Here is a 26,219-nt window from a genome sequence, read left to right as displayed (position 1 = left end):
ACCATTTGTTTCAGCATTGCATGCAGTACAACTGTAAGAACAACTTTTCAATTACTGTAAAAGTGGATATTTTCGCGCGACTAATTTTTCGCGCTCGGCCGGATAAGAAGAGTTTCGCGTGGTTTTAATTCCGCGGTATCAAGACATGAACTACAGGAACATACAATCTGTATGGCAAGCAGAAATATTCGCGTGCTTTTATTTTCGCGCTAGTTTCTGTTTGCGCGAAATGCGCAAAAATTTCAACACTGCGAAAATTTCCACTTTTACAGATATCCATCACTATAAATATGAAGATTTTATCACACTGCCACCCTACTGGTTCAACTGGCTAGTGAAACAATAAAGTTTTAACAAACTGAAGAAGGAACTCCTCTTTTACATCACTACAAAGCAGATTTAAGCAAAACAACCCTGCACTATACAGTAACAAAATGGAACTTCAGTGAGCTACAAGTACAACATACATGTATAGGCCTATGACACTGTACAAGGTATTTTTTTTTTATGAAGTAAGATCTAATGTACATGTATTGTACATGTGTATGTGTATATTGTTTGTTTACTGTTCTTATTATTTTCTGTGATACTGTTGTAACGTGATACGATACGAACTCTGTTCTATAGCGCCATGAGTATCTTTTTAGGTAGAATGAGCGCTTTATAAGAGTCTCTTTATTTTTTATTATTATACAATTGTAGGTAATGCCTTTTACATTTGTATACTTTGTCTTTCAACAATTCAAGGAGAAGGCCTAATGACCAACTACAGTAATTGTAGTGTGGCACAGTACAAAGTTTACTACATCTGTACATTATGTGTAAGTGTGGCATATAATCACTGTCTGTTGGGCCTGTCTGAAATCAATACAGTTAGACTGAATTCTTGCAAGCAGTTTGTCTGAGACCCCATTTACAGTGCAGGGCTGGGCCGAGCCGCGGCCGAGCCCGGCCTCAATTGCGGTACTCAGCCATGCAATTTTGTTCCTTTACGATGCCGGGCACGGCCCGGGCTTTTAATTCAAACCTTTGTTTATTTTGTCATAGTGGCGCTCTGCTTACACAAACACTATTATCTGGAGGGCGCTGGTTGCAATTTGGTACATGTATAGTCTGGTTTCCAGACCCTTTGCTAACTGGACTCCCGGCGACAAAGTCGCCGCCTCTGCCGAAGGCAAAGACCTCTGCAGGACACAGTGTGGTTCAACGTTGAGGGCGTTAATATCCTGAAATAGTACTGGCAGAGGGTCTGGAAGCCAGACTAAATTTGGTACCGCATTTGGCCTAGGTTGCGTTTACACAGTCGCAGCAGACGACTATAATTATTTACTCCCCAGAAACCCACAAAACGTTTTGCATTTTCAACCGTCATGGAGGCAGTGTGAATAGGGCGTTCTCATTTTCACCAAAATTTCACCTTCTCATATCTCCGCTATACATTGACCAAAATCATTCAAACTTTCAGTATCAATGCAGAATGATGATTTCTATCCACATACGAAATATCACGAGAAACGACTGAGTACTTTTAAAGTTATTCAACATTTCATGTTTCACTGTCTCCGAAAATTACCCTCCGATTATTTCCAGACACATCTGGTCACACCGCTGAATATTCACGAAACTTAACATACATATTATTCATAAGACATGGGCAGAGGTTAGCAGGGTGCTTTTCGCTTTGCCGAAGACCAAATTTTGAAGTTATAAAAGTGAAAATAAATGCAGAGACTCCAACTCTCCCGTTTTCGACGGGAGATCTCCCGCCGAAAACCCACTTTTGAAAAATCTCCCGTTCTCCCGTTTGAGATTTAATTTCTCCCGCCCTGGCTCAATGTCTCCCGTTGGAAAGGATTTCTTACTTATTGCTATCGTAATCAAGTTGCAAAAATAAGCCTTATAGCACCAGAGAGCATCTATAACCCTAGGAACTTCGCGCTTCGCACACATAAACTTGGGTCTCCCGTTTGCTAGGGGTTTCAGGCGGGAGAATCTCCAGATCAGAAGGTGCTTGGGGTTGGAGTCTCTGTAAATGAGGTATCCTGTCAGAAATCTCAAATTGTGGGGGAACAGCAAACGAGAATAATGATGTCATACTCTAAGAAAAACTGATTTGCGCTTGCGCAATGAATGGACTTTCCTATGCTGCTTCGATCCAGCGAGCTGACTGGTCGATGCAGCGTACTGTTACTGTGCGATACGAGGTGGCTGCTGCAGATGCCTAACTAGTACACTGTACGTCATGCATGACGAGAGTGGGCCGCGGGGTGTCGATGAGTAGCAGTGTGCTGCAGGGGACTTCGTCACCTCATAAACAAGCACTTACTGTAAGAGTGGTCTATCTATTTCTATTTTAGTGCCGCTTACATACTTCCTGGTTGAAAAAAGTGTGGGGGCCCAAAGTGATGACACCTTGTATTCCTTTGTACAGCTGTATGGTTCACAAAAAGTGTGGGGGCCCGAGCCCCCACGACCCCCACGGCTGCGCCGGCCCTGAATACAACCACGAATTCCCGGTACGAGTTACGATCAGAGTACTGGTGATGTGAGCGCCACAAAGATGTGGGCACGTGGGACTGTACCCTGTCTTCCTGTGTGCGAATGACAATGAAATTTCGTGCTCAGAACGAAGGTAGAAAGTGCACCTCTTTCGATTATTTCCAGACATTTCCGGATGCACGACATCTCGAATGTGATATTCTAGAGTTCTGTACAGAAATACATACTTACTTAACATACTTGAAAGTTATTTGTTGTTCACGAAGTCAAAATGTGACATTTTAGCAACGATTTTTGACAATTATTTTCCGTTTTGAGAGTGAAGTTATGCTCCATTTTGGAATATTTTATTGTCGTTATTTAAATAAGGTTACATAATGGCAGGTTAAAGAGATGGTACATTATTGGTGGAGATGAGAATTGCGCTTTTAACTTTTTGCAAGATACCAAGAAAACACTTATGAAATAGTACAGAGCATACCATTTTAAGAGGAATTCAAAGTTTATTTGATGAAAATCGGGTTTGAAATGACTGAAATATCCAAAAACATAGTAAAACAAAGCAATCGTAATAAAGTGTGGGTCCTACACTTTTTAGAATTGCTCTTTTTTTGGATATCTCAGCCATTTCAAAACCAATCTTTATCAAATAAACGTTGAATTCCTCATAGAATTACATCAGGGCTCTTTAATATATCAAAGAGGTTTCTCATTATCTCACCAAAAATGTTAGAAACCTGAAATTAGGTCTCAAACAAAACTATACGATCCCTTTAACATGAGGTTTTTACTTTTTATAACTGTTTGGATTTAAATAAAAAAATATGAATTAATAGAAAGTTACAGTAGTTTTGCTGAGACACTTTCCTAGCGGTTTTCGTGCGAAACGCGTTCATTCAAGAGGAAAGCGAGGTCGCGTCAAAATGAAAACAGCGAGTTAATTGCACCCGTCCGCTGCGACTGTACAGTGAGAAAAGGCCGGGCTACCTCCAGAGCTTGGCTAAATTTTGTTACTTCCGCATTTGGCCTTTTGCGCATTTACAGTGAAATGAAGGCCGCCTTCAATGTAAAGAGTAAAATGACAATACAGTACATTGTACATGTACATACAGATGGGGTAATTGCCCTCTACGGTAAAGATCTGCAGGAATACAATACTAAGTAAGTGATTCCAAGTTCAGTGTAGTGCTGGTTCTAGTGCTAGCTCCTGAAATCTACTGCCTTAAATCCATGAATGTAGCTCTAACACACACTGACGATCAGACGCAACAATACCGATCACAATTATCAATCCCCTGGCACAAGGTACAGAATACAGTAGGTATCAGCACCGAACTTGAAATGACAAAGATGATAATCCCCACCTCTTAGTAGGGGCTAGTGTTAGCCAATGGGGAAAAAACAAACTAACAAACATGTACAAGAGTACGTGGTAATTATAAATTGCTGTCACAAATGGGGGAGCTCAGTTCAGCAGAAGACATTCAACACTGAGCCCAGCACCAGCAACCGGAAATACATCATAATTTTGAGGTCAACCTTCCAACACTGACTGATTTCAAGTTCGGTTTTATCACCGGTCAGCACTAGCACTACCACTAGCACCAAACTTGAAATCACCCACTGTATCAAGTCGCATTACTGTACATATGTACGTTGTTCTGATGACATTGTCTGTCATCATGTACCAGTATGTCTGCAATGTGTACACTTGCACATATTTACAGTATTTACACTGTACACTTAATAAAATTTGCAGAATCAGATCTGGCAAGAACTGTACACGAAACAGCAAACTACATGTACATGATCTTCGGACATCCTGTACAATTTTAAAGGAAACTGATAGGTGCACTTCCTGTTTCATCAGAACAATAATATGCATCAAAATATCACTGATTTTGTTTTCGTTTTGGTGGTTTCATTTTGTCAGCAAGGGGTTACAATAAAAGAAGAAAATTCTAAGCTAGGCATTTCTTCAACATGCGGCATCATACAAGGTACATATTGTAAACATACAAGGTGTACAGTGTAGTATGTAAAATGTATTTATGCTGAAGAATATCATAAAAAGGAAATATTGTTTAATGAACCATGCAACTACACTGTATGTAATACATGTACATCTTGCATCTAGGTGAGTATTAGAAACTTCAAATCAAATTAAATTTGTGCTGCTGCGTGCTGGCTAGACAAATTGAATATTCCCACCACACTACACAACTACATTTGTACATACATTGTAATGTACACTCTCTGTACTGTACATTGTACATTGTAGCCAGGGCAATCTTTCAAGTAAATGTAGGCCTACATGTACTAATTAATAAAATGAAGTGTGTGTCAAATTAACATAACATAACCAGGAAATGTATGTACTGTACAGTTGTAAGCCTACATACTTGTACATTGTGGGTGGAGCACACATATCATATTGTACAGCTTGTACTGTATGTTGTATTGCAGTAAACTCTGAACAGGATATTTCAAGGGAGACGATGCACCATCACCAGGGAATAGTTTTCGTACTCAAATTTGATTAGCAAGTTCAGCTGATGAACAATATTTCAAATGATATCCTGTACATTTCTATGGAAGAAAATTGCTACATAAAAGATAGTTTGTTGTGTAGCAGTGGTGTAAAATTGCAGAGCAAATTGCAATGCGATGCTGTACCAGGAAAATTATTCCTTGATCACATAAAACTACATTTGCAATCATACATGTAGCCCACATTGGAATGATCAAAATGCACAAAGCCCCATGGGAGCAGCCAGCACTAATCTGCAATGTGCGTCAAACTGCAAGAATTACAAGATACGACTTCTAGACAGCCTTCCTGAGTACGGTAAGTCAGAAAATATCATCTACCAGGAAATCACATTTACACATGTCACCTTCAATGACATTTAGAGACTCTCTTTTGGTGCCTTCCCTTTAGGGATGGGAGAGAGCAGACCAAGCTGGAGCTTTCATTTCCTGCTTCAATTATACTTTTGTAGTTCAAACAGAGCTTTCCTGCATTCCATAGCTTGCTGTAGACTTCAAGAATAGCAACCTTCTTAAAACTACACTACCAGGATAAACTCTGGTGATCTTTGAGACTTGGTAGCAAATCCAGTACATCTACAGTTGCTGTAACAGCAGTAAGGACTAATGCAAAACATAATGAAGGAATTATTTCTCCATGACTTGATTTGGAAAGTTGATCCAAGCAAGGCTGTCTTGCTGTCAAGGCTGTCAATTCCTAGGTGGCTTTCCTGAACACACCAACAATTCACCTTTATGAAATAATGCACATTTTTGTAACTTATAACAATGACTGATGGCCATTCTATAAAATTTCAAAATAAACCATGAACTACCTGAATATGACTTTTCTGCGGCTTGCTAATGCTACAGCTACAAGTACAACTGTACGTCAGCAAAACTGGAAGGCACAAGAAAAGCCACAAAATATATTTTCTGATACTCTTTTCTTTATGTGGGATATGATTCTACATGTATTTCTCATTTTGTCTCTGTGGTTCTTGATCACAAATTCAAACACTTCTGAAATTGCCACAGAAGTCCCTACCTATAAAATAGAATATTTGTACAATGCTCACAAAATAATCAGAAGTACAGTGTACAGTGTACATGATACACAGGGTGTACATGTACAATGTACACACTGTACATCATCACTTGCTGCTTGATACCTCCAATGATGAAGTTGCCCATAGTGATCATTGAGATGCCTCAGGCACATGACCTGTTTTTGAAAGGATTGTCATTCTTTTTCAGGAAATAACTGCACCCAGTAGAGAGGGTCATTCACACAAATAGGAAAAGATGACAAACATTAGAAAAATCTTACAAGTAACTTTGCCAAAATTCACCAAAATTATTGGCAGAGAAAATGCACACAGGTGCATGACCTTTTATAAACCTTTGCTTAAAGGGAACACAAACCCAAAGAGCAATGTGGATTGAGTAAAAGCAGTAACATTAGTAGAACACATCAGTGAAAGTTTGAGGAAAATCGGACAATCGATACAAAAGTTATGAATTTTTAAAGTTTTGGTGTTGGAACCGCTGGATGAGGAGACTACTAGAGGTTATGACGTATGAGAGGACCACAATATAAAGAAAATATAAAAGGAATTCCACAAAAATTCACTTTTCTAACAAAATGAAAGAGTTCTTGACTAACCGCTTTCAGAAAGCAGGGGGAATAAGTGCTACCCCTAACATGTCTATGTCAGTATCAAGCTGATGGAATGTGTAATTTTCATGAAAAATGAATTTTTATTGAATTCCCTTATTTTCTTTATATTGTACACTGTAGTCCACTTACCCAGCAGTTGCAACACCAAAACTTAAAAAATTCATAACTTTTGCATCGATTGCCCGATTTTCCTCAAACTTTTACTGATGTGTTCTACTAATATTACTGCTTTCACTCAATCCACATTGCTCTTTGGGTTTACTTTCCCTTTAAGCTGCATAACACAATTTGCAGTGTGAACCTTCTCCACTTTCTGTCATGTGACTTCCACTTCATGCCAACATGTGAAATGGAAAGTAAGTCAGCCAGCCTACTGTATTGCTTCTATACTACAGCCAGTGCTGTTGGCTACTGACTCTTGAGCAGAATGCATGCACTGAGCACAACGCAGTGACAAAAATTCACAACTCTTCTCAACTGGGACATCATCACTTTTCAGAGTAGTGAGAATGGAAGGGATAACTATTGCAAATTACATAATGTTGCCATATTTCTCTATTGAAAATGGGCCTGAGGTGAAAATGTTGCCTAGTTTGGGACGATTGTATGCATACATGTACTAATGTATCATACAAGTGCAACACCATGGATTGTTGGTTTTATTAATTCTAATCTGCAAGGCCCATCTGAACATGTTATACATTGTAGTTTGATATGTTACATATTCCACTGAGTTAAAAATTACACAGAGTAAATGGTTACTTTTGTGAAAATGTCCACATTAGCGAATCACATTTAGCATACAGGTGCATACACACATTGTATACATTTGCATTTGTAAATGACCCATATACATACAGGAAGTGATGCACAAGATACTATTATTAATATGTGTTATCTGTATGAACATTTTTAGATCATGCTTGTTCAGCAGGAATCTTTGTGTTATTTGGATTTCCAGTCTGGAGAAAGAAAAACATGAATGAGACACTATACATTGTACAATTTGTGTATTGCACATGTATTCAGCCTACTCAAGTATAAATGTATTCAGACACACATTTAGACCTCATCACTGTATTCTGTTGAAATTTAGTGTCTTTGGAAAAAGTGATCACAATATGACAGGGCTGCCAACACTGGAAACTAGTTGAGAGTGAGACTCCCATAGGCCAATGCTATAATTTAGGAGTCAAAATTAGTGAGATCAATAGAAATGCATGCAAATGAAATAAAGTTTATAGAGTGAGAAAGGACCAAAATGTGTGAGTCTCACGCTCGATGTGTGAGAGTTGGCAGCCCTGCAATATGATATCATCCTTTCTGTCACTGCAGTTCTTGTTGACTATCATACAGTTGTAACAGTAGAGGGGTCTCTTTCTTCAGGCGTACAATATTTGTGTTGGTGTACAGTGAGTGTTGATGACATCACACTGCCATCCCTGCCATGCCAAGTGGGGATCCATTGTATGTAAATATCTGAGGGATTCTCATTTATTTCATGCATACCAGTGTCCATTTTAGTACAAGGAAGTATAATTTAGTGTACCAAAGCCACTGAGGTGACCACCCATTCAAATCCCTACAGACAATAGTTTTGTGGTGTTGTTTTTTGCTATATCCTGCACAAATTTGGACTTCACAAGGCATGATATACAAGGAGTGTACAATCATGAAGACATGGTTTAACTATTACAGATTACATAAATCTGCTAGCCCTAAGAAATGCAAATTTTACATAAAAATATTAATAATAAACATACAAAACTCTGCACAGGACTTGTCCAAAGAAGCTTGATATGGTTTTACAAATTTTGAAAGTCTGAATTAAAAAATAAAAAATAAAAAAAAGTCTGGTGACTCAACTGTGGCTTGGAAAATGGAGAAAATAATTTGCATTGCAGAGAATCACTGCAGCAGTGTACTGTTCTTCTAGGTGTGATGTTAGTATTACCTTGATCTCTAGTGGCATCCAGCTTAGTAACCTTGTCGGAGAGTTTATCGATGCGATCCTGTAGTGTGTTGGCACGGTGTGACAGTCCCATGGCCTCCCTGTACAGCTCCCCAAAGATGTCTTCTGCATGCTTGCCTAGGTTACTCAGCTGGCGAATAATACTGGCCAATGTGAAGTTTGTGACACACTCCAACTCATTGGAGATTTCTCGGCCGATGTCCACCCTGCTAACCAAGACAGGTTCAACCTCTCTCTTGATTAGAGGCATATTGGCTGGTTGGGGCTCCCTGGACTGGGTTCAATGCATACCTGTACAAGGTAAAGGGAATAGAACAGTGTGGTAGGAGTAACAGCCATGTTCCAAAGAACATGAAACATATAACAGCTATATAAGCATAAAAGTCAAAGTATAAAAACAAACTTATTTGGTATTATAAGTATTAGTAAAAAGAATACAAAAGTTGGAATATCACAATGCTTGAACTTTGTAATGTTGATACAAGCCTGTAGCCTCTATCTGGTAAGAATGTGGTACTGTATACAATGTATACAGTAGTGCATCTATAATTTTAAATGGCATTACAAAGATCTGTGCTGATTTCACTACTGTCTTCAAATCCACTGTACATACATTGTATTGAGGCCATGTATAAATATGAAGGACTGAGTATGAGGAGTTATCCAAAGCACACCACTAACCAGCATAATAGCTTTGATACAATATACTGTACAGTATACGTAATAAACAAGATTGACAGCTCCATCATGACTGTCTCATTTATGACTAAAAGTGGAAAGGTCTCATCTTGACCATCTCATGAATGACCAAGTGAAAAGGCCTTTCCTGTGCACTGTCAACTCCTGAATGACCACGTTGCTCTGATACTGCAAAAGTGGATATAAATCGTGCGACAAATTTTTTGTGCTCGCCTGATAAGAAGATTTTCGCATGTTTTTAATTCTGCAGAATCAAGACATCTGGAACGTATGGCAAGCAAAAATATTTGCATGCTCTTATGTTTTAATACAATGATTGTAGCTAGTTTCTCTTTGTGCGAAATGCGCGAAAATTTCAACATTGCGAAAATATCCACTTTTACAGTGTATTAAATTCTATGATGTAATTCAGATTTTGATATTCACTTTTTCTTTGCATGTACATGTATCCAATCCATAGAGAGTCATATGGAAAAGGGCTGCACTCTCACTCAATACATTATGGGCATAATGTCAAGAATTGTATCGCAGAGGAAACATCTGGAGCATAATGCACTGAGCACTAATTAATGAACCATATTATAAATGACTATGAACATCCCAACTAAACTTTGTATCACACAGTGTACTAGTCAGTGTCAGCCAAACTTGAAATGCCATTTGTATGACTGATACTCAGCTGAGGGGGTATTTGGGAAGGATTGAGTTGTATAGTAGAGCTGCCAATTTGGTTAATTACTTCCTAGTGTATGGTTACTCAGGAAAATCCCTGTAATGAATATGTGCCATAGGCAGACAAGCAATGAGAAAATACATGTACATTGTGTTGTACACCTGACTCAAGTCGTGACATTGTACCTGTGTATGTCTGGAGTATGGAATTGAACTTTGAAGGGTACTATAGAAAAGTAGCAAAGTCCATGTTTGCTACAGTCATGTGCACACTCCCCACTGCACATCCACAACCACAATATTTAGTACGTGTAGAAGAAAATAGAAAGTTCTTTTTTCAGTCATGTGCTTTCCTTCCTCTTGTTTAGATCATCACAACTCTGAACTTCACACATCAAGGCTGAGACTGTTTTCACACGTACGTGTACTGAGACTGTTTTCACACGTAAATATACTGAGACTGCATAATTTGAATCACAATTCTGATAATGCATCACTAAAAGCATGATTCAAATTATGCATTTTTGCAGCAAACGGGAATTGCAGAGGGTGATTTAAATCGTTTACTCTATGATGAGTACAATGTAATCTACAGACCATATTCTCGAGACCTTAAAGTAACAAAGTGTTGTCCTCTTTTCCAACAGGTCATGTCAGGGTGACGCCAAATGAGTGAAACTGAAAGGAACACACACTTCCAAGACCACTTTTTATATCAACTACTATGTGTACTTCTTACACTATGTATGTTAACACTTCCAACAAGGTGTCTGACGTAAACAATGTTCATCTTTTCTTCAAAGAAAAATCCATTGTGTTCACACTGATTTTCAAAACAGTGCAAAAGTTAAGTACAAGTGTACATGTAAAAAGAAAAAAAAATAAAGAAAAATAAAGATTTCATCAAATCCAGGAAATTTGGAGGTTAGTGTTTCTTTAGTTAAGCCAGCACAGTATGAAACTAACTGTCATTCTTGTCTTTGATATCATGACCACTATAATATCATGTGGACGCTGCAATCTTTTTTTTACATTCTATTTCCTGTGTTTACATAGTTTTTTTTTTTTTTTTTCATGAGGAAATACGATCAGTTGATGTATAGAGGAAGAGGAATGGGTATGAATTGAGCAATATTGATTGCATGTTTATGGGCATTCCTGCATTCACTCTGAGGGATAACACAATAGTTTGACCTTGCAGGGATGGTAAAGGTTCATTTCCCAGTAAATAAAATTCCATCACTTTAAAGTAGGCCTAAATATCAAATCAGATACATGTACAATAGCAGACTCCTACACTAGTCCATTTATATCGTGAAACTAGAGCACTTTGACAGCATAGCACAGTTGAGGAATGTTGAGGAATGTTCGCGTGCATTTTAATTTCGCGAATTGCGCGCGAGCCAAAATTTGTGAAATTAAATGCACGTGAAAGTTCTTGTCTACAATCGTACACTATATGCATTGAATGTTAGAGGCAACTTGCTAAAATTTCATGCCCCAAAAAAGGCCATCGGCTCCGATTCGCGAAAATTTCATGCCGCAAAAATATTGTGTTTTACAGTATTACAGTGTATATGGACTGGAATAATCTTCATGCTGCATTCAAGATACATTGTAGTTAACCTACAGTAGAGATTGTTTCTGGTGCCTCCTAGGGGATACATGATAGAGCAAATTGATATGAACCATAAGGGTGAAGGAACTGGTGAGAGCTACACTGTAAATATTCAGTGCATTGTCTTTCATTTCACACACATAGAGGCATCTTGTAGGGTACAGCATTATGTCCCTGCTGTATTTCCTTTCAGGCGTGAGGTGACATGAGAAGAGGGAAAAAGCAAGGGGGAGAGATGGAGGGGTCTTTCTGTTTACTGCATGCTGTACTCCCATTGGGTGAGATAGAGGGGATTCTTCAGAGCCTCTCACTGTGAGTGACTTGGATGGCAGTGACATCTTCAGTCTTTCATTTCATTTCGCGTTGGAAAAATTCATCAGTCACAGAAAATAAAACAAGAAAGATTACTGGTTTGGGCTTATGAAATAATGAATGACAAAAGTGTGCACTCAAAATCATCTACATGCACAATGCAAAAACTAAAATACCCTATGACATGATGGAAATATTTTCCTGGTCTGAAAAAAAAGAAGCACTGTGATTGCAGATATCCATAAAAAACAAAAAAAGAATATGGTACTATTACTAAAGGAATCATACAGCTGTAGAACATTAAAAGTTGTTTATCCCCATCAACAGTATTGGGCAGGCTTATAATAATAGAGAGAAAAAAAAAATCACACTCGCTACTCACTGGCTCTCTGGATCACCCAACAACATGATGTATGCAATATTTCCTAGCCAGGAGTACAAGGCTATGCTTCTAGCCTCCCCCCCACTTCTTGGCAAAGTTTGGCTGACGTAAAAGAAGACTTGGTGCTTCCTTTCTACTGCCCTGTTTTGACGGTTGCTACACTACTTCATCATCAGTCCCTAAATTGTAATTGCAATGTGATATGTTGCGTTGCCGAGGGATATTCATGCCCTTTGCCACAGGAGACTGAGATGAAAGATGGGACAAGCAGGCACAAGGACGCCTTCTCAGCTACAGGCAGAGTCCTAATGTACACTGATGCTGACACACACCAGCCATGACACATGCTTTTAGGTTAGAGTGTGAAGTGCAGTGTACAATGTATCTACAGTAGAATAAGAAGCATTTGAATGATAATTGAAAGAGTAGTGAAAGTATTCTATTCAATGTCAAGGATGCTATAGTTTATGACAAGCTTTGCAGGTCCATTTCATGAAAGTCTTAATGTATGAGAGACTTTTTGCTCATACAACTGTAAATCACATTCAATATCCAGGAGAGACTTCAGAAAATGGATAGAATTTTACTTCTCTCATACATGTACTTGTAGTACACATGAACAACTGTGGCCATTCTGAGATTATAAAAGACTTCCATGTGATGACTTCATGAAATGGATCCCAGCAGAACCATGTAGGCCTACAACTACATTGTACATTGCACATCGCTTTATATCATTGATGAAAATATACATCATATGCACTCTACATGTACAATATGTACTTGTACTTGTACATACACTGTACATTGTACAGGGTCTCTTTCTCATTTTGTGTTAGTGGGTAAATGATGCTTTACAGTGTTGTATGTAGTGACCTTTTAACACAATTCATACATTTTACATTCATCACAACTCAAATTAAAAATGAACCTCATGAAACTTTACAAAGCAAATTTTCTCTGAAGAGAAGAATTTGAAACAAATCCCAAAAGAAATTTAAGGCAGATATACTGAATAATTCAGTCTGAATACACTCTACACTAGAAAGAAATACTGGTAGTGGTAGTGCTGACAGATATTGATAGAGGCCAAAACAATCATCTTTCACCTCTCATATTGTAATGCTGGTTCTTGGGTGGCAGTATTCCAATACATTATGACCAAAGTATAGCTCATGTACAAGTTTCATTGAAATTAAACTTTGAAACTGAAGATCTTTTATTGAATTTCATATTAACAGTAATTCAAGCATCTGACAATGCATTTTTTATTCCAAAATTTATTCATACTGAAACATAAGGGAGGTTCCTGTCAATTGTTATGAGCATTGTGTTAAATTGTTTTATACCGAGTATCTAGCTGGCTTTCCATCTGCAACCTTGAACAGACTTCAGGCAGTACTGAATGCAGTGGCACTGTTTGCTCACTGGGCTGAGGAATATGATCACATCACCCCTGTTACAATGTATGTCCTGGCTGAGCTGCATTGGCTTCCCATGAAGAACAGAATTGATTTCAAGATCCTACTGCTCACTTTTAAGTTTTAAGGCCATTCATGGTCTGGCCACAGGATACCCGTCTTCCCTAATCGAGAGGTGGCAGACTCGCCCTGGCCTACCTTCATCTGGCCTTTACTCTCCAAGTGCCCATTACACATCTTAACTCTGAAAGGGCCGGGCTTTTTTGGCTATAACTCTGAAAGGGCCGGGCTTTTTTGGCTATGCTCAGCCTGGGGGGATGGATTCCGCCCCCCCTCCCCCCCCCCCCCCCCCCCCCCCCCCCCCCCCCCCGAGATCTCGGCCATCGGTGGTGCCATCGCGATGAAATTTTGCATGCGTGAGACCCACGTCATAATCTACAAGACTGTGTCATAAGATTTTTTGAAACAATGAATTTCTAATTTCAATTAATTAATTATTAATTTTAGCCTAATCAAAAGCATTGAGAGTCTAATTTTGGATCTGTAAATCTGTTTTAGCACATTCAACAATTGTACATTACTAAAACTTCCAAAACTCATTTCATTTCTTATGTATCTTATTGTTTTCAGAATTTCTTATGTATTTCTTTGTTTTTCAACTTTTTTTTCTTTGTTTTTTCATTGGAAATTGTCACTGACCACTTTTCTACCATAATTAGCACAAAATTAATCAATGAAAGTGATTAATTGTAAACATAATCAGGTTTTTATGTCTTTCATGACAGAGCACTGTTTTCCATAGGAAATGTACACAAACTCACAAAATTGTGCCCATTTTGGGGCGACATTCCATTACAAAAATGGGCGTGGCTTCGCAAAAGTATGCGCGGACGTCGCAAATTTGGTCTCAAAAGTTGCGCAAGACTTGAACAAAGTCAAGAAGCCTCGCGACGAGGCCTTCTCAAGTTACAGAATTATAGCGCGAAACGTCTCGGGGGGGGGGGGGGGGGGGGGGGGGGGGGGGGCAGAATCCACCCCACCCCCCCAACAAACAACAAATGGTTGAGCACATGCATGAGTGTGTGCTGCCACTTAGTGTATCCCTCTCTTTCTTTTCTGTCTTTTCTTCTTTCATTTCAGGCAGAATCTGTCTAAATTTCCCTTTCCTTCCTTTTAATCATTTCTTCCTGGTTTCCCTCTTAACTTTCTCGATTTCCTAATTAACTGTACTTTCTGCCTAATTGTCCTTTGTTTTCTTGATGGATTGTTTTTTTCCTCCAACTACAAGGGTCTTTCCTTCCTATCCTCTCCAATATCTTTATCTTATGCGTCGTTCTTATGAATCCTTTTCTTCATTTTATTTTCAACCTGTATAACTCTTTCTTCCTTTCTAATCATCTTTGCTTTCATCCAGTTTTGATTCATCTCTCATTCTATTATTCTACGTAGTGCCTTTCTGTTTTCAATCTACTTTTTTCTCTTTGCTTTCCTGTTTTTCTTTTCAAACATATCTATCTCTCCCTTGCTTTCCTTTACAATGCAAGTTTTTCTTCTTTCTTTCCTTTCATTATCTTTCAGTGATTTATTTTGTAAACCCTTTGTTTGATTTTTTCCAGTTTTTTTTTATTTTTCTTTCATTTCCTTTTTTAAGACTTTTAATATTCTTTCACCCTTGTGACCTCGTCTTACAACCACATTTTTCACAATCTTCTTTCATGCACACATACACACCCTCACACACTTTGTTTTTGTCAATCTTTTATTTTTTTCCTTTTTCATACAAACAATAATACAAATTAGTTAATTGTATAATGATACAAATTTCATGAAAATGTTTCATCAATTCATACACACGCACGCGCACACAAACACACACGCATACAACACCACCAACCCCATCTTCAATCAGTCGCTTCCGCGACTCGGCTGCTGAGAGAAAGGTGAAAAAAGTATTTTCTTTTTAAGGATACCATACTTGCTCGGATCGCTGTGAGCTGAGATAGCTACATTCAGCTACTTCATGTTGCCGTAAACATGTTTTGTACACCACCATGCTGCGTTGTCTGCTCCTACATTTGTATGCAACGCAGCGCAGTTTAGCTGCGATCGACATATCCCGACAAGTGTAAATTTTTAAGTGTCAAAATAGTGAAAAATTCTTTTTCTACTGGACTAAATCTCACTCAGATGCAAATATTCTAGGCTATTGTTGGATATTTTGAGTTAGTTTGTGCATGTTTGGAGGTAATTTAACAAACAGGTGCAAAATTATGTTAAAGGACAAGTTCACCTTTATAGACATGTGGGTTGAGTGAATGCAGCAATATTAGTAGAACACATCAGTGAGAGTTTGAGGAAAATCGGACAATCCGTTCAAAAGTTATGAATTTTTGAAGTTCCTGCTCAGTCTGACTACATGAAAAGACTAAGTAAGCTTGTGATGTCACATGAGTACAATGATATAAAGAAAGAATAAAGAAAATTCAACATATTTCCATTTTTCTTGCATAACAAAAGAACACTTGACTTCTCTCTTTCAGAAGGCAGGGGGAATACAGTAATATTACCCTTAAGGGCAATTCCGCAGTTAGGTGGACATGACATGGATAAAAGAAATGTGCCTCTTTATCTTACTCTTTAATTTAGGTATCAACTAATGCCATGGATGTTCACCAATCACTAAGGTCTTTCAAATTCAGTAGATTTTATTTTTCGTATTTATTGATTTTGCGAAATCTAAAACCATCATTTAAGATGTACATGTGGGACTGGGGATGCTGAAATTCACTTAAATGCAAATTACAGTGGGTTGCTTTGAAATTTTTTCCTCAAATTTTTGCTAAAAGGTAAAAGATGAATACATTTAAATACACCAGAAGTCATGTGACATTTTGTCAATTACAAACGGGTGAAATGACCTGCGGAATTACTCCGGACAAATGTAACGTTACTAACCGTAAATGCATTTGGGGGTCTAGCTAATAAATTATCTGTCGAACTGCTAAAAATATTTGCGTGGACATTTGTCATGATGCAATAATTGAAATTAATGCAACACTTTGTTTGAAGTAACTTGAAATTTTGCACACTTTTTGTTACAAGACATTGATTTTTTTGTCATGTCCTTTTTTCGTAACGTTACTAACCAGCCCTTTTAGTTGCCATAGCAATTCTAATATTTATTGGATTGTACTCATTCTTTTCTATATCATAGACCTGGGAAGGATGAACATGTTTTAACATAATTTTGACTTGAAATGAATAAATAGTGATTTAGAAGTGAAAATAAATATCTAAATTTCTTTAAATGTAACGTTGCTAACCGCGGAATTGCCCTTAACATACTTCAGTAGCAAGTCGAAGAAATGTGCACTTTACCAAAAAAGTAAAGTTTTGAGAAATTCTCTTTTTATTTTCCTTTTGTTTTATAGTTGTAAGCATGTGACATCATACACTGTAGTACAGTAGTCTTCTCATCCAGTAGTGACTGCACAGATACCTAAAATACTCTTAGTACATAGTACATAAGTTGTTCGAACGCTGAATTTAACTTCGCAATACATTGTGAATGAGCATTGACAAAAGTACTAGTAAGTTGTTCGAGTGTTGAATTTAACTTTGTTACTGTATATTGTGAATGAGCACTATTATGCTCATTCACAATATTTGTGAATGAGCATTATTATGCTCATTCACAATATTACGAAGTCAAATTCAGCGCTCGAACTTACTACAACTGTATTACTTTAGTCAATAAACGTAAGTCATACAATATAGTGATTGTATGGAGCATTTGGCTTGCCGTAGTCGTTCGTGCGGTAATTTTTCAAATGAAGGCGGCGAGAATTGGTAGCGCTGCAAAGAAGTGGAGGAAACGACCAGAAAACAGGAGGAAACAGTGGAAGAGGTGAGTCAAAATGTTTACTGATTACCGATAATCCTGTATATATTTTTTCCAGATTGGTTTGAAAACCAAGCTGGAAAAAATAATAATAGGTCTAACCATTTTTTGCGGGGGGAACTGGGTCGAAGTTGCGTTGAATCAAAACGATTCAAACCGTCGCAATAGCGTATGTATCAATGAATGTAACTGCGACCAGCCCCAACGTGCAGCGTTGGGGCTGCGCCGTTTTCGCATTCAGATTTTAATGTTGTACAAAACAGGTGCCGTTCCGGTGCTATATTTCCTTAATTTTTCAACAAAAACAACTAGGAATACTTACATGGGTCGATTAACCCTAAATGATTCACATCGGCGACTGTTTGATGCATTCCATTGCTTATGATGCAGAAAATGCTGTCTTATAAGGCAAATATCTTCAGCTCACCGATGCTCACTAAAACTCACAATCACTTGCACATGCGCACAGCATGCATTCAGTGCAGTCCATCGACAGCTGTCTGCTCGCTACTAACTACACGCAGCGCTGGCGACAGCGCTGCACCTCTATTCCTTCGCGGACGTTGTTATCGTTCACTGTTTCCTTCATGAATATCTTTATTAATCGTGGAAAACTAAAATATAAGGAATAATCGTAATCTATGACCATCATTCAATAACCGGTATGCGATTTTTTGTTTAATTACGTCTAAAACTTACCGAAATCTATGGCTGAAATCAGGTCTGTAAACGTCCTTACTGCTTCACTCCTCATCTGCGCGTTATATGAATGGCATTCACTCTCGTATACTACAACGTAGGTAGTCGGGGCGGAAGTGATGAGATAGTCGGATGACCCCGACTAAAAAAGTTCAAATCATTGCCGGTGCAGCACGCGCGGATCTACTACAAGCTTTACGTAACACATGAAACGCACGGGCGCACGGGCGTACGTAAAAAGCAACTACTTCTGAATGCGCATGCGTGGTAGTTTGTTGCTTTTGTGAAGCTCTCGAAGGAAAAGATGCCACCGCACGATCTACTCCGAAAAATTCAACAATAAGGTCTGGATACCAACAAAACGCCGAATTCAACTCAACCATCAGGAAAATACGCTGTAGGTAAGTGTTGCAAATTATATTACTCTTAAAATCATACAAAATAAAAGGTATTTTATGTGATTTTGCTGTCAATAGTGACGGTCGTTTACAACGTTGAAACACTAACACATGTCAGACCCTGTGCGCAGCACAGTGTCTGGTCAGGCTAGCTCGCTACATGATGCATATTCATTTCACCTTATTATGCACCGTGCGATGATGCATTCATCCTTGAGCATCCGTAACGTTGACGTCATTGTTCACGCATGCGTAGATGCGTACTAATGGATATACACGTTCAAAATAGCAGCAAAGCTCTCCACTAGGCCACTAGGGCAATGGGGTAGTGTATATTTCACTTTTTATTGTCACTGTGTTTATGATAGAAATTTAGCCATGGTTTATTTGTGAAGTTGCCGTATATCTGACTATGTGGCAATAGGGAGTTGTTCGTGATTCTCACTTTAACGAAACTGCGAGGTAGCCGCCAGGACCCCGCCGCAGAGCAGCGGGTCTCCTGGGCTACAATGAATGGTGTCTGTCTAAAGAAGCGAAAAACTGACCCAGCAAATGTCATTAGTACAGCAATTATATAGGCCTAGATAAATGAGAAGTTTATCGCGGAATTAGACAGACTTGTCTGTCAACATTACAATGTATTCATACACTACACTTCTCGCACACCACAAACTTAGTTTGACAATCTTAGTTTACCTCTCAGGCTCAGTAGGCTATCGCCATCGGCCTGGGAAGGTGTCGCCTATCGTACAATTTGTAATGTGACAATACATGTATGGATATAATATGTGGGTGTGTTGGTGAGTACGTGAGCGGTGAGCGAATACAGACAGTAGTAGACTCTACTGTAATTTACACTGCCACTGGGCACTGGCACTGGAGTGGAGAGCTAGAGAGAGAGACCAGGCAGCACCTACATATAGCTATCACTTCAGCTCAAGCTAAGAGGTGCAATTGCATTTACGAGTCCGTAATGTAATCATTGATCTCAAATACTTACCATTCACTGTATTGCGCAAATATAGCCACCACTTTCAGGGTGAATAAATTCCTCCACTTTCTGCGACTGATACGCGAATGTCTCGAAGTTACACCCAACACTGCAGGCGGAAATAGAGCTAGCCAGCTAGACTTGCGGTGACCGATATTATCATGGCGGTCAAAAATTATAGATTCATGACCGTAGAGGGCCTACTAAGACTTTTTGTACCACACGTCCTCTCTTCTTTTTCAGTTTCCCCCAAGTAAAGGACGGGACATAGAAGGAGGTTATGTTTAGGCCTGTGCCGGGGTTGTTTTTGTTTGTCTGTCTGTTTGCGGGGAAAAAAAATAATCAAAAGTTTACGAACTGATATGGTTGAAATTTATAGGAAAAGTTGATAATCACACCAAGAACACATGACTGAATTTTGGTAATGATGTTATGGCTGGTCCAATTTCGTTAAAAGTGTTAGGATAGCAACCAATATCTTGCTGGAATGGCAATACTCAGTACTAAGTATCCCATATCAACAGCCAATACTAGTATTATGTCGTTACTCTAACAACAATTGCCGTTCCGAGCTTCCAGCAACAGTTATCAGTTGCTATCATAATAATATTTCATGAAATGGTGCCCTTATCACCCTCTGAATCTTACGGGTGGAAATGAGCCATTTTGCAGAAGTAATACTCTCCGAGATCAGTGCTTGTCTACTTTTAAAAACTTTTGTATTCATTCGTTGTTTTCTTATATTTTTTAAGGCTCTAGATAGAGCAAAAGTTCATTTGTATCCAAGCGGATAATCATCATCTCAACGCCCGCATGACCAATAAATCGCGCATGTTATTACATGGAGTCATTCACATATATTTGAACAATGTCGCTTGCAGCTATATGATAGTCGACGAACTGTGGTTGGCTAATCAAAAAAAGTTGGCTATCTTACATTCAGACCTGCCACGTGGCGGTCCTGTGTTAAAAAGATAAGGAGACATAAAATAATATAATATTATGATAATGAAAGCATATAAACGACGTTTTCCGTGATCGCATGTCGTTCATATGAAAGTCTGAATAATAATACAGACGCATGTTGGAAATAAGTTGTGCAATTTAAACACAAGCTATAAGCAGCTGTGGAATTAGATAACCCGGCGCAGACTGATCCTTTTATATAAGAGCCTGTTTATCATACATTTCAATAAATTAAATCTGCGTGTAAAATTTGATTTTCGTCTGTTCGCATTGTCCTTGTAAAATTCACTGTCACTGGAAAATGGTACGCCTACATAATGCATGACATGCACCTGTAGAGCCTATTCCAATCGGTCATTGCAGAAAAAACATACTTCTTAGATATTCATTCACGTGTCTCATGCAATCTGCCAGGAAAGCATGGTTCATCACTCAAATATGAGAACAAAAAAATAAAGGTCTCTATGCTGTAATCACATTTTGAAAACTCTTATCCCTTCCACCGTATAGTCTGCTAGCACATCTTACTAACTACCCCGAAAGATTGGATGTTTAATGCAGTAATAAACAAATACATAACTCAAATTGCAGGGGGGGGGGGTGTTATATTGCGTGGGGGTATGAGCCAATGTGAACCACATTGTTATTGATAATGTTCTCATATGAAGTTTATCAATGTGCATGTGCAGTGTGCGCTCACCGACGAAAATGAATGACTGATTGTTTTGTCTCATTAGGCCTACGTACCCATGCATCGATTATTGATCCACACGTTATTACAAATGGGTGATGTTTTTTTTTTTTTTAAATACATAATCCACAGGCTCATGATTATGAAGTTTGAGTAGACGAAGAGGATGTTTCCACGTTGCATCTCACCATAACAACAGTATTCGTTATGTCGAATTATACTCCAAAGAGCGTTAGTACTCTTCATGCACATCAAGAGGCTGTATCTGAACGCATACAATATAGGGCCTACAGGAAGTTTCTGAACACATCAGCTATCTATAGGCCTATTGTCACGAGGGGAGACATGCATCGCCAAGGTTAAGTTTTTGGAGACGGTATCCCTGCTCAGTTCTCGGTATCTATTAATAACATGTGAATTTTTTTATAACGGTGCCATTTTATGTAATATAAAAATTACGGGACGGTCAAGAGAGCAATAATCAAACTGCAGGCTGTACACAGAGCCTCCCGTACATAATTATCATCCCGCTCTGATAATTATTATTAATTATTTTAGGATCTACATTGCTGCATTCGTGCGACGATAGAGGGAGATGGCGGAAACATACTGCATCAGTGATCGACAACGGGCAGCGTTTTTTTTTAAGACGGTACAGATTGGGGCATGGCGCGTGTTAAACCTATGGGAAAAACGTTGGGTTAGGGTTTTTGGTTATGGTTAGGGTTAGGGTTAGGGTTAGGGTTAGGGTTTGATGGTTAGGGTTAGGATTACGATTAGGGTTAGGTTTAGGGATAGGGTCCCCGATAAATTTTTAGTTTCCCCACTCTGCGCCGTCTAAAAAAAAACACGCCAACGGGCATGCAGTGACGTCTAGTTTGCAGGCACAAACCATTGTTGGTCGTAGAGTAGTCTGCGCCAAGACTACTATATGCACCACTTCGGCACTGTCCCATAGGCCCTGTGTTGTAGCTACAGTGGTGCGTGTATTAGTCTTGGCACATGCAGACTCCTAATACGACCAACAAGGGTTTGTGCCTGCAAACTAAGTGACGTCCATGGCAGAACAGAGAGAGAGAGATAATTGCGCCATCTCTTGACCAAACGCACTATACACCTAACACAGTCATGCACCACACTGTGATTCAGAGTGTCCCTCATCCTTTATCTGTATCTCCCCCTCTCTCTCCCCTCTCTCCCCTCCTCCTCCTCCTCCTCCTCCCCTCCCCCTCTCTTTCCCTATGACAGATGATTTATGGTTATCCTTCCTATCGTCCATTACATTATACCAGCCTACATAAATGCGATTATCGCGTGCAGCATTGATACAATTTCAAATTATTATTATTTTTTTATTTCACTGTTCAAAAAGTGATTAACGATGCTATTCCGAGTCAGTAGCCTATATGGCGAATTCCCTATCAACAACAGCAGGCATAAATGTATATTCTATAGTAAGTCCATTGTTGGCAGTGTGATATGACAAGCCAAGGCTGCCTGAATTCATTGGGTTCAATGCCACTGAAAATGAATTAACAACGCTGGACTAGCATGCATTCATTAACGGATATGTACTCGGATGTATTCGGCGGCTGTTGCTTTGTGCTGATGAATGAGCAATCTATATAGGCATAGGCCAACGGCGTAGCCAGGATTTCATCTTGGGGGGGGGGGGGGGGCGGTTAGTCTGCGAGGGAGCGAAGCGACCGAGCCCGAGCGAGCAGAGCGAGCGAGGGGGGAGGGTGTGGGAGGGGGGTGTCCCCCCTCCCACGGTAAGAACTTTTTGCATTTTGCTGTTGTAAATGGTGTAATTTGATGCATGTTTTTGCGCATTTTATCGACGTGAAACAGTCCCACTTGTTTATGGTAGCAGTTTATTTTTTGATGTAGATTATTATTGAACAATTTGCCTATAAAAGGGTATAATTTAGATACACGTCTTATATTAATTCTTTTCACTGAATATCATGAACGCGACTGAACCCGAACGAGCGGAGCGAGCGAGGGGGTAGGGGAGGGTGTGGGAGGGGGGTGTCCCCCCTCCCACGGTAAGAACTTTTTGCATTTTGATGTTGCAAATGGTGCAATTTGATGCATGTTTTTGCGTGTTTTAACGAGTTGAAACAGTCCCACTTGTTCAAGGTTGCAGTATATTTTAGTGTAGATTATTATTGAACAATTTGCCTATAAAATGGTATATCAAATACACTAGTCTTCTTGTATTAATTCTTACACTGAATATCATGAACGCTGTCTGTTCAGCAATCAAACAGAAAAAGCATGCACACGAGGGTGTAGATAGGGGCATATCCCCTGCCACACGAAGGTGATTTTGCGTTTTCTGACCTGAAATTCAGCGATCTGGTGCAAATTTTTGTTGCAATGCTTTTTCATCGAAGTGTTAAAATCACGGAATTTAGCTCTTATTCCGAATGTGCACCATCTGTGTGTATGTATAAAGTCTAGTGAGGTAGAGCTTAGGGGAAGGGGGATTCCCCCTCCCGCTCGTGGAGCTTTTGCGTTTTTAGAATTGAAATAAAGCGATCTGGGTATAGCCACAGTCTACTTCTGTGCATGGCGGGGGGGGGGGGGGACGAGCAGGGAGAAGGCGTGGGCGAGTGTTATCTCCACCCTTCCCTTCCGATGGAGCTTTTGCCTTTTTAAGGTTGAAATTGAGATATCTCGTATACGCATATTTGATGGAATCAACATTTGGGAAATCACACACAAAAAAAAAAAAAACTGATGGGGGGGGGGGCTGAGGGAGGAAAGCGTCGATTAAAAGGGGAAATTCCCCTTATACATGAGGGAACCTTGAGTTTTCGGAATATAAGTGATAAGTCTTGTGCACTCAGAATTATTCATAATTTTTTGTAAATCTAAAAAGTGTACTTAGCTAGGGAAAGAGGCACAGAGGGGGAGGGTTTGGGAGGGGGATACCCCCTCCCAAGCACGAGAGATTTTGCATATTTTGAATTGAAATTCAACGATCTGGTGCACACTTTGAGTGAAATATTCAAAAAAAATATCTTATTTGATGAAAAGTTGCAAAGGAGACCCGCTTCATGTGCATACATACAGTATACACGCATTTTTTTTCCGCCTCCCAAATCCCCGGTCCAAATCTTAGGGGGGGGGGGGGGGGTGCGACCGCCCCCATCGCCCACCCCCCCCCCCCCCCGGCTACGCCAGTGGCATAGGCCTAGGAGTACAGTACTATGTCCGTGTTATACAATACATTGTGATGGAGCTGATGATTTCGAGGGGTACAGTTTACGCAGCGAGGGTAAAGAAAATGTCAGCTAAAAGATGACGTGCTGTCTTTCGCTTTTGATTCGTTTACTACCATTATCATGCACATGAAACATAACGAGAGGGTTGGTAAAAACATCGTGAAACGGTCACATTTCAGGAGAACTGTTAAGAGATAAAGAGGATGGAAGGTAAATCTTAAAGCCGGGTGACATTTCTCGTCTCTCCTTCAGTTATAAACAATTATTATAGGTCTACTGTGGTTAAGTATTGATTTTCACATAAACAGGTCCTATAAGATTCCAGTCCTGCCCTGAATACATAGTAAGGCTTTTGAAGTCTTTGAACAATGCTTTGCCCACATTGTCCCTTTACATCCAGGTCTCGAACACTCTAATAATGAAACTTATGGTAAACCTAATTACTCCTCGAACCTTTGTAAATATTAATAATTCATGTTGAATTCATCACTCAAAATGTTGAACTATACTATTACAGAAATTAATGATTACATCCGACATTTTGAGTGTTAAACTTAACTTTTGCCAAAATTATTTACAAAAGGTTTGAGGAGTGACAACATGTAGAATGTTGATGTACCTTTTCATATCTTTTTTTTTTAAACGAGTGGAAGACTATATGCGTATTAATGCATTGGGTATTGAATAACATAGTAACAACAATGTCAACTATGACCCCGTTTACAGTGCGGGGCTGAGCCGCGGCTCGGCCGCGGCCGAGCCCTCCTTCATTTCGGTGTAAACGCGCAAAAGGCCAAATGCGGGGCCAAAATTGGCCGCGCATTTGGCCACGCTCTGGAGGTGGTCTCGGCCTTTTCTCAGTGTTAACGCAAACTGGGCCAAATGCGTGGCCAATTTTAGTCTGGCTTCCAGACCCTCTGCCTGTACTATTTCGCTATTCAGGATACTAACCCCTTCAACGTCGAAAACTAGTATAGTTTAAGGTGGTTTTGTCCTGCAAAGGATTTTTCCTTCGGCAAAGGCCTTTGCCCGAACGGAGACTTCGTCGCCACGGAATCCAGTTGGCAAAGGGTCTGAAAACCAGACTATACCAAATTGCGTTTGTTTAGCGCCACTACGACAAAAAACTACTTAATATTGAAAGGTTTGAATTAAAAGCGCGGCCGAGCCCGGAGTATAAACGGACAAAATTGCGGGGCTCGGCCCCGCAATTGAGGCCGGGCTCGGCCGCGGCTCAGCCCAGCCCCGCACTGTAAACGGGGTCTTTTGACCCCGTTTACAGTGCGGGGCTGGGCCGAGCCGCGGCCGAGCCCAACCTCAATTGCGAGGCCGAGCCCCGCAATTTTGTCCGTTTACACCACCGAACTTTACACTGCCGGGCTTTTAGTTCGGTGGCTCGGCCGCGCTTTTGATTCAAACCTTTCAGTTTTTTGTCGTAGTAGCGCTCTGCTTGTAAACAAACGCAATTTGGTATTGTCTGGTTTTCAGACCCTTTGCCAACTGAATTCCGTGGCGACGAAGTCGCCGTTCGGGCAAAGGCCTTTGCCGAAGGAAA

At 39.6% G+C, this 26,219-nt stretch overlaps 1 protein-coding gene across 1 annotated transcript in view; it reads right to left on the bottom strand.

Moving 5' to 3' along the window:
• The window catches only part of LOC139740181 (uncharacterized), a 39,359-nt gene extending 19,455 nt beyond the window's left edge, over positions 1 to 19,904 (bottom strand). Inside the window, exons 1-2 of the mRNA XM_071650769.1 lie at positions 19,784 to 19,904; positions 8,664 to 8,972 (exon numbers count right to left, since the gene is read on the bottom strand). Coding sequence (XP_071506870.1) covers positions 8,664 to 8,931 — 268 coding nt within the window. The 5' untranslated portion in view covers positions 8,932 to 8,972; positions 19,784 to 19,904. The remainder of the gene's footprint in view (positions 1 to 8,663; positions 8,973 to 19,783) is intronic.
• Positions 19,905 to 26,219: the final 6,315 nt, after the last annotated feature.

Source organism: Diadema antillarum, unplaced genomic scaffold (genome assembly GCF_040938485.1).
Source record: "Diadema antillarum isolate AM-2024a unplaced genomic scaffold, OU_Dant_1.0 seq00000839_RagTag, whole genome shotgun sequence".
NCBI lineage: Eukaryota > Metazoa > Echinodermata > Echinoidea > Diadematoida > Diadematidae > Diadema > Diadema antillarum.
The sequence above is the reverse complement of the archived record's forward strand: the minus strand, read 5'-3'. Positions and strand labels throughout refer to the sequence as shown.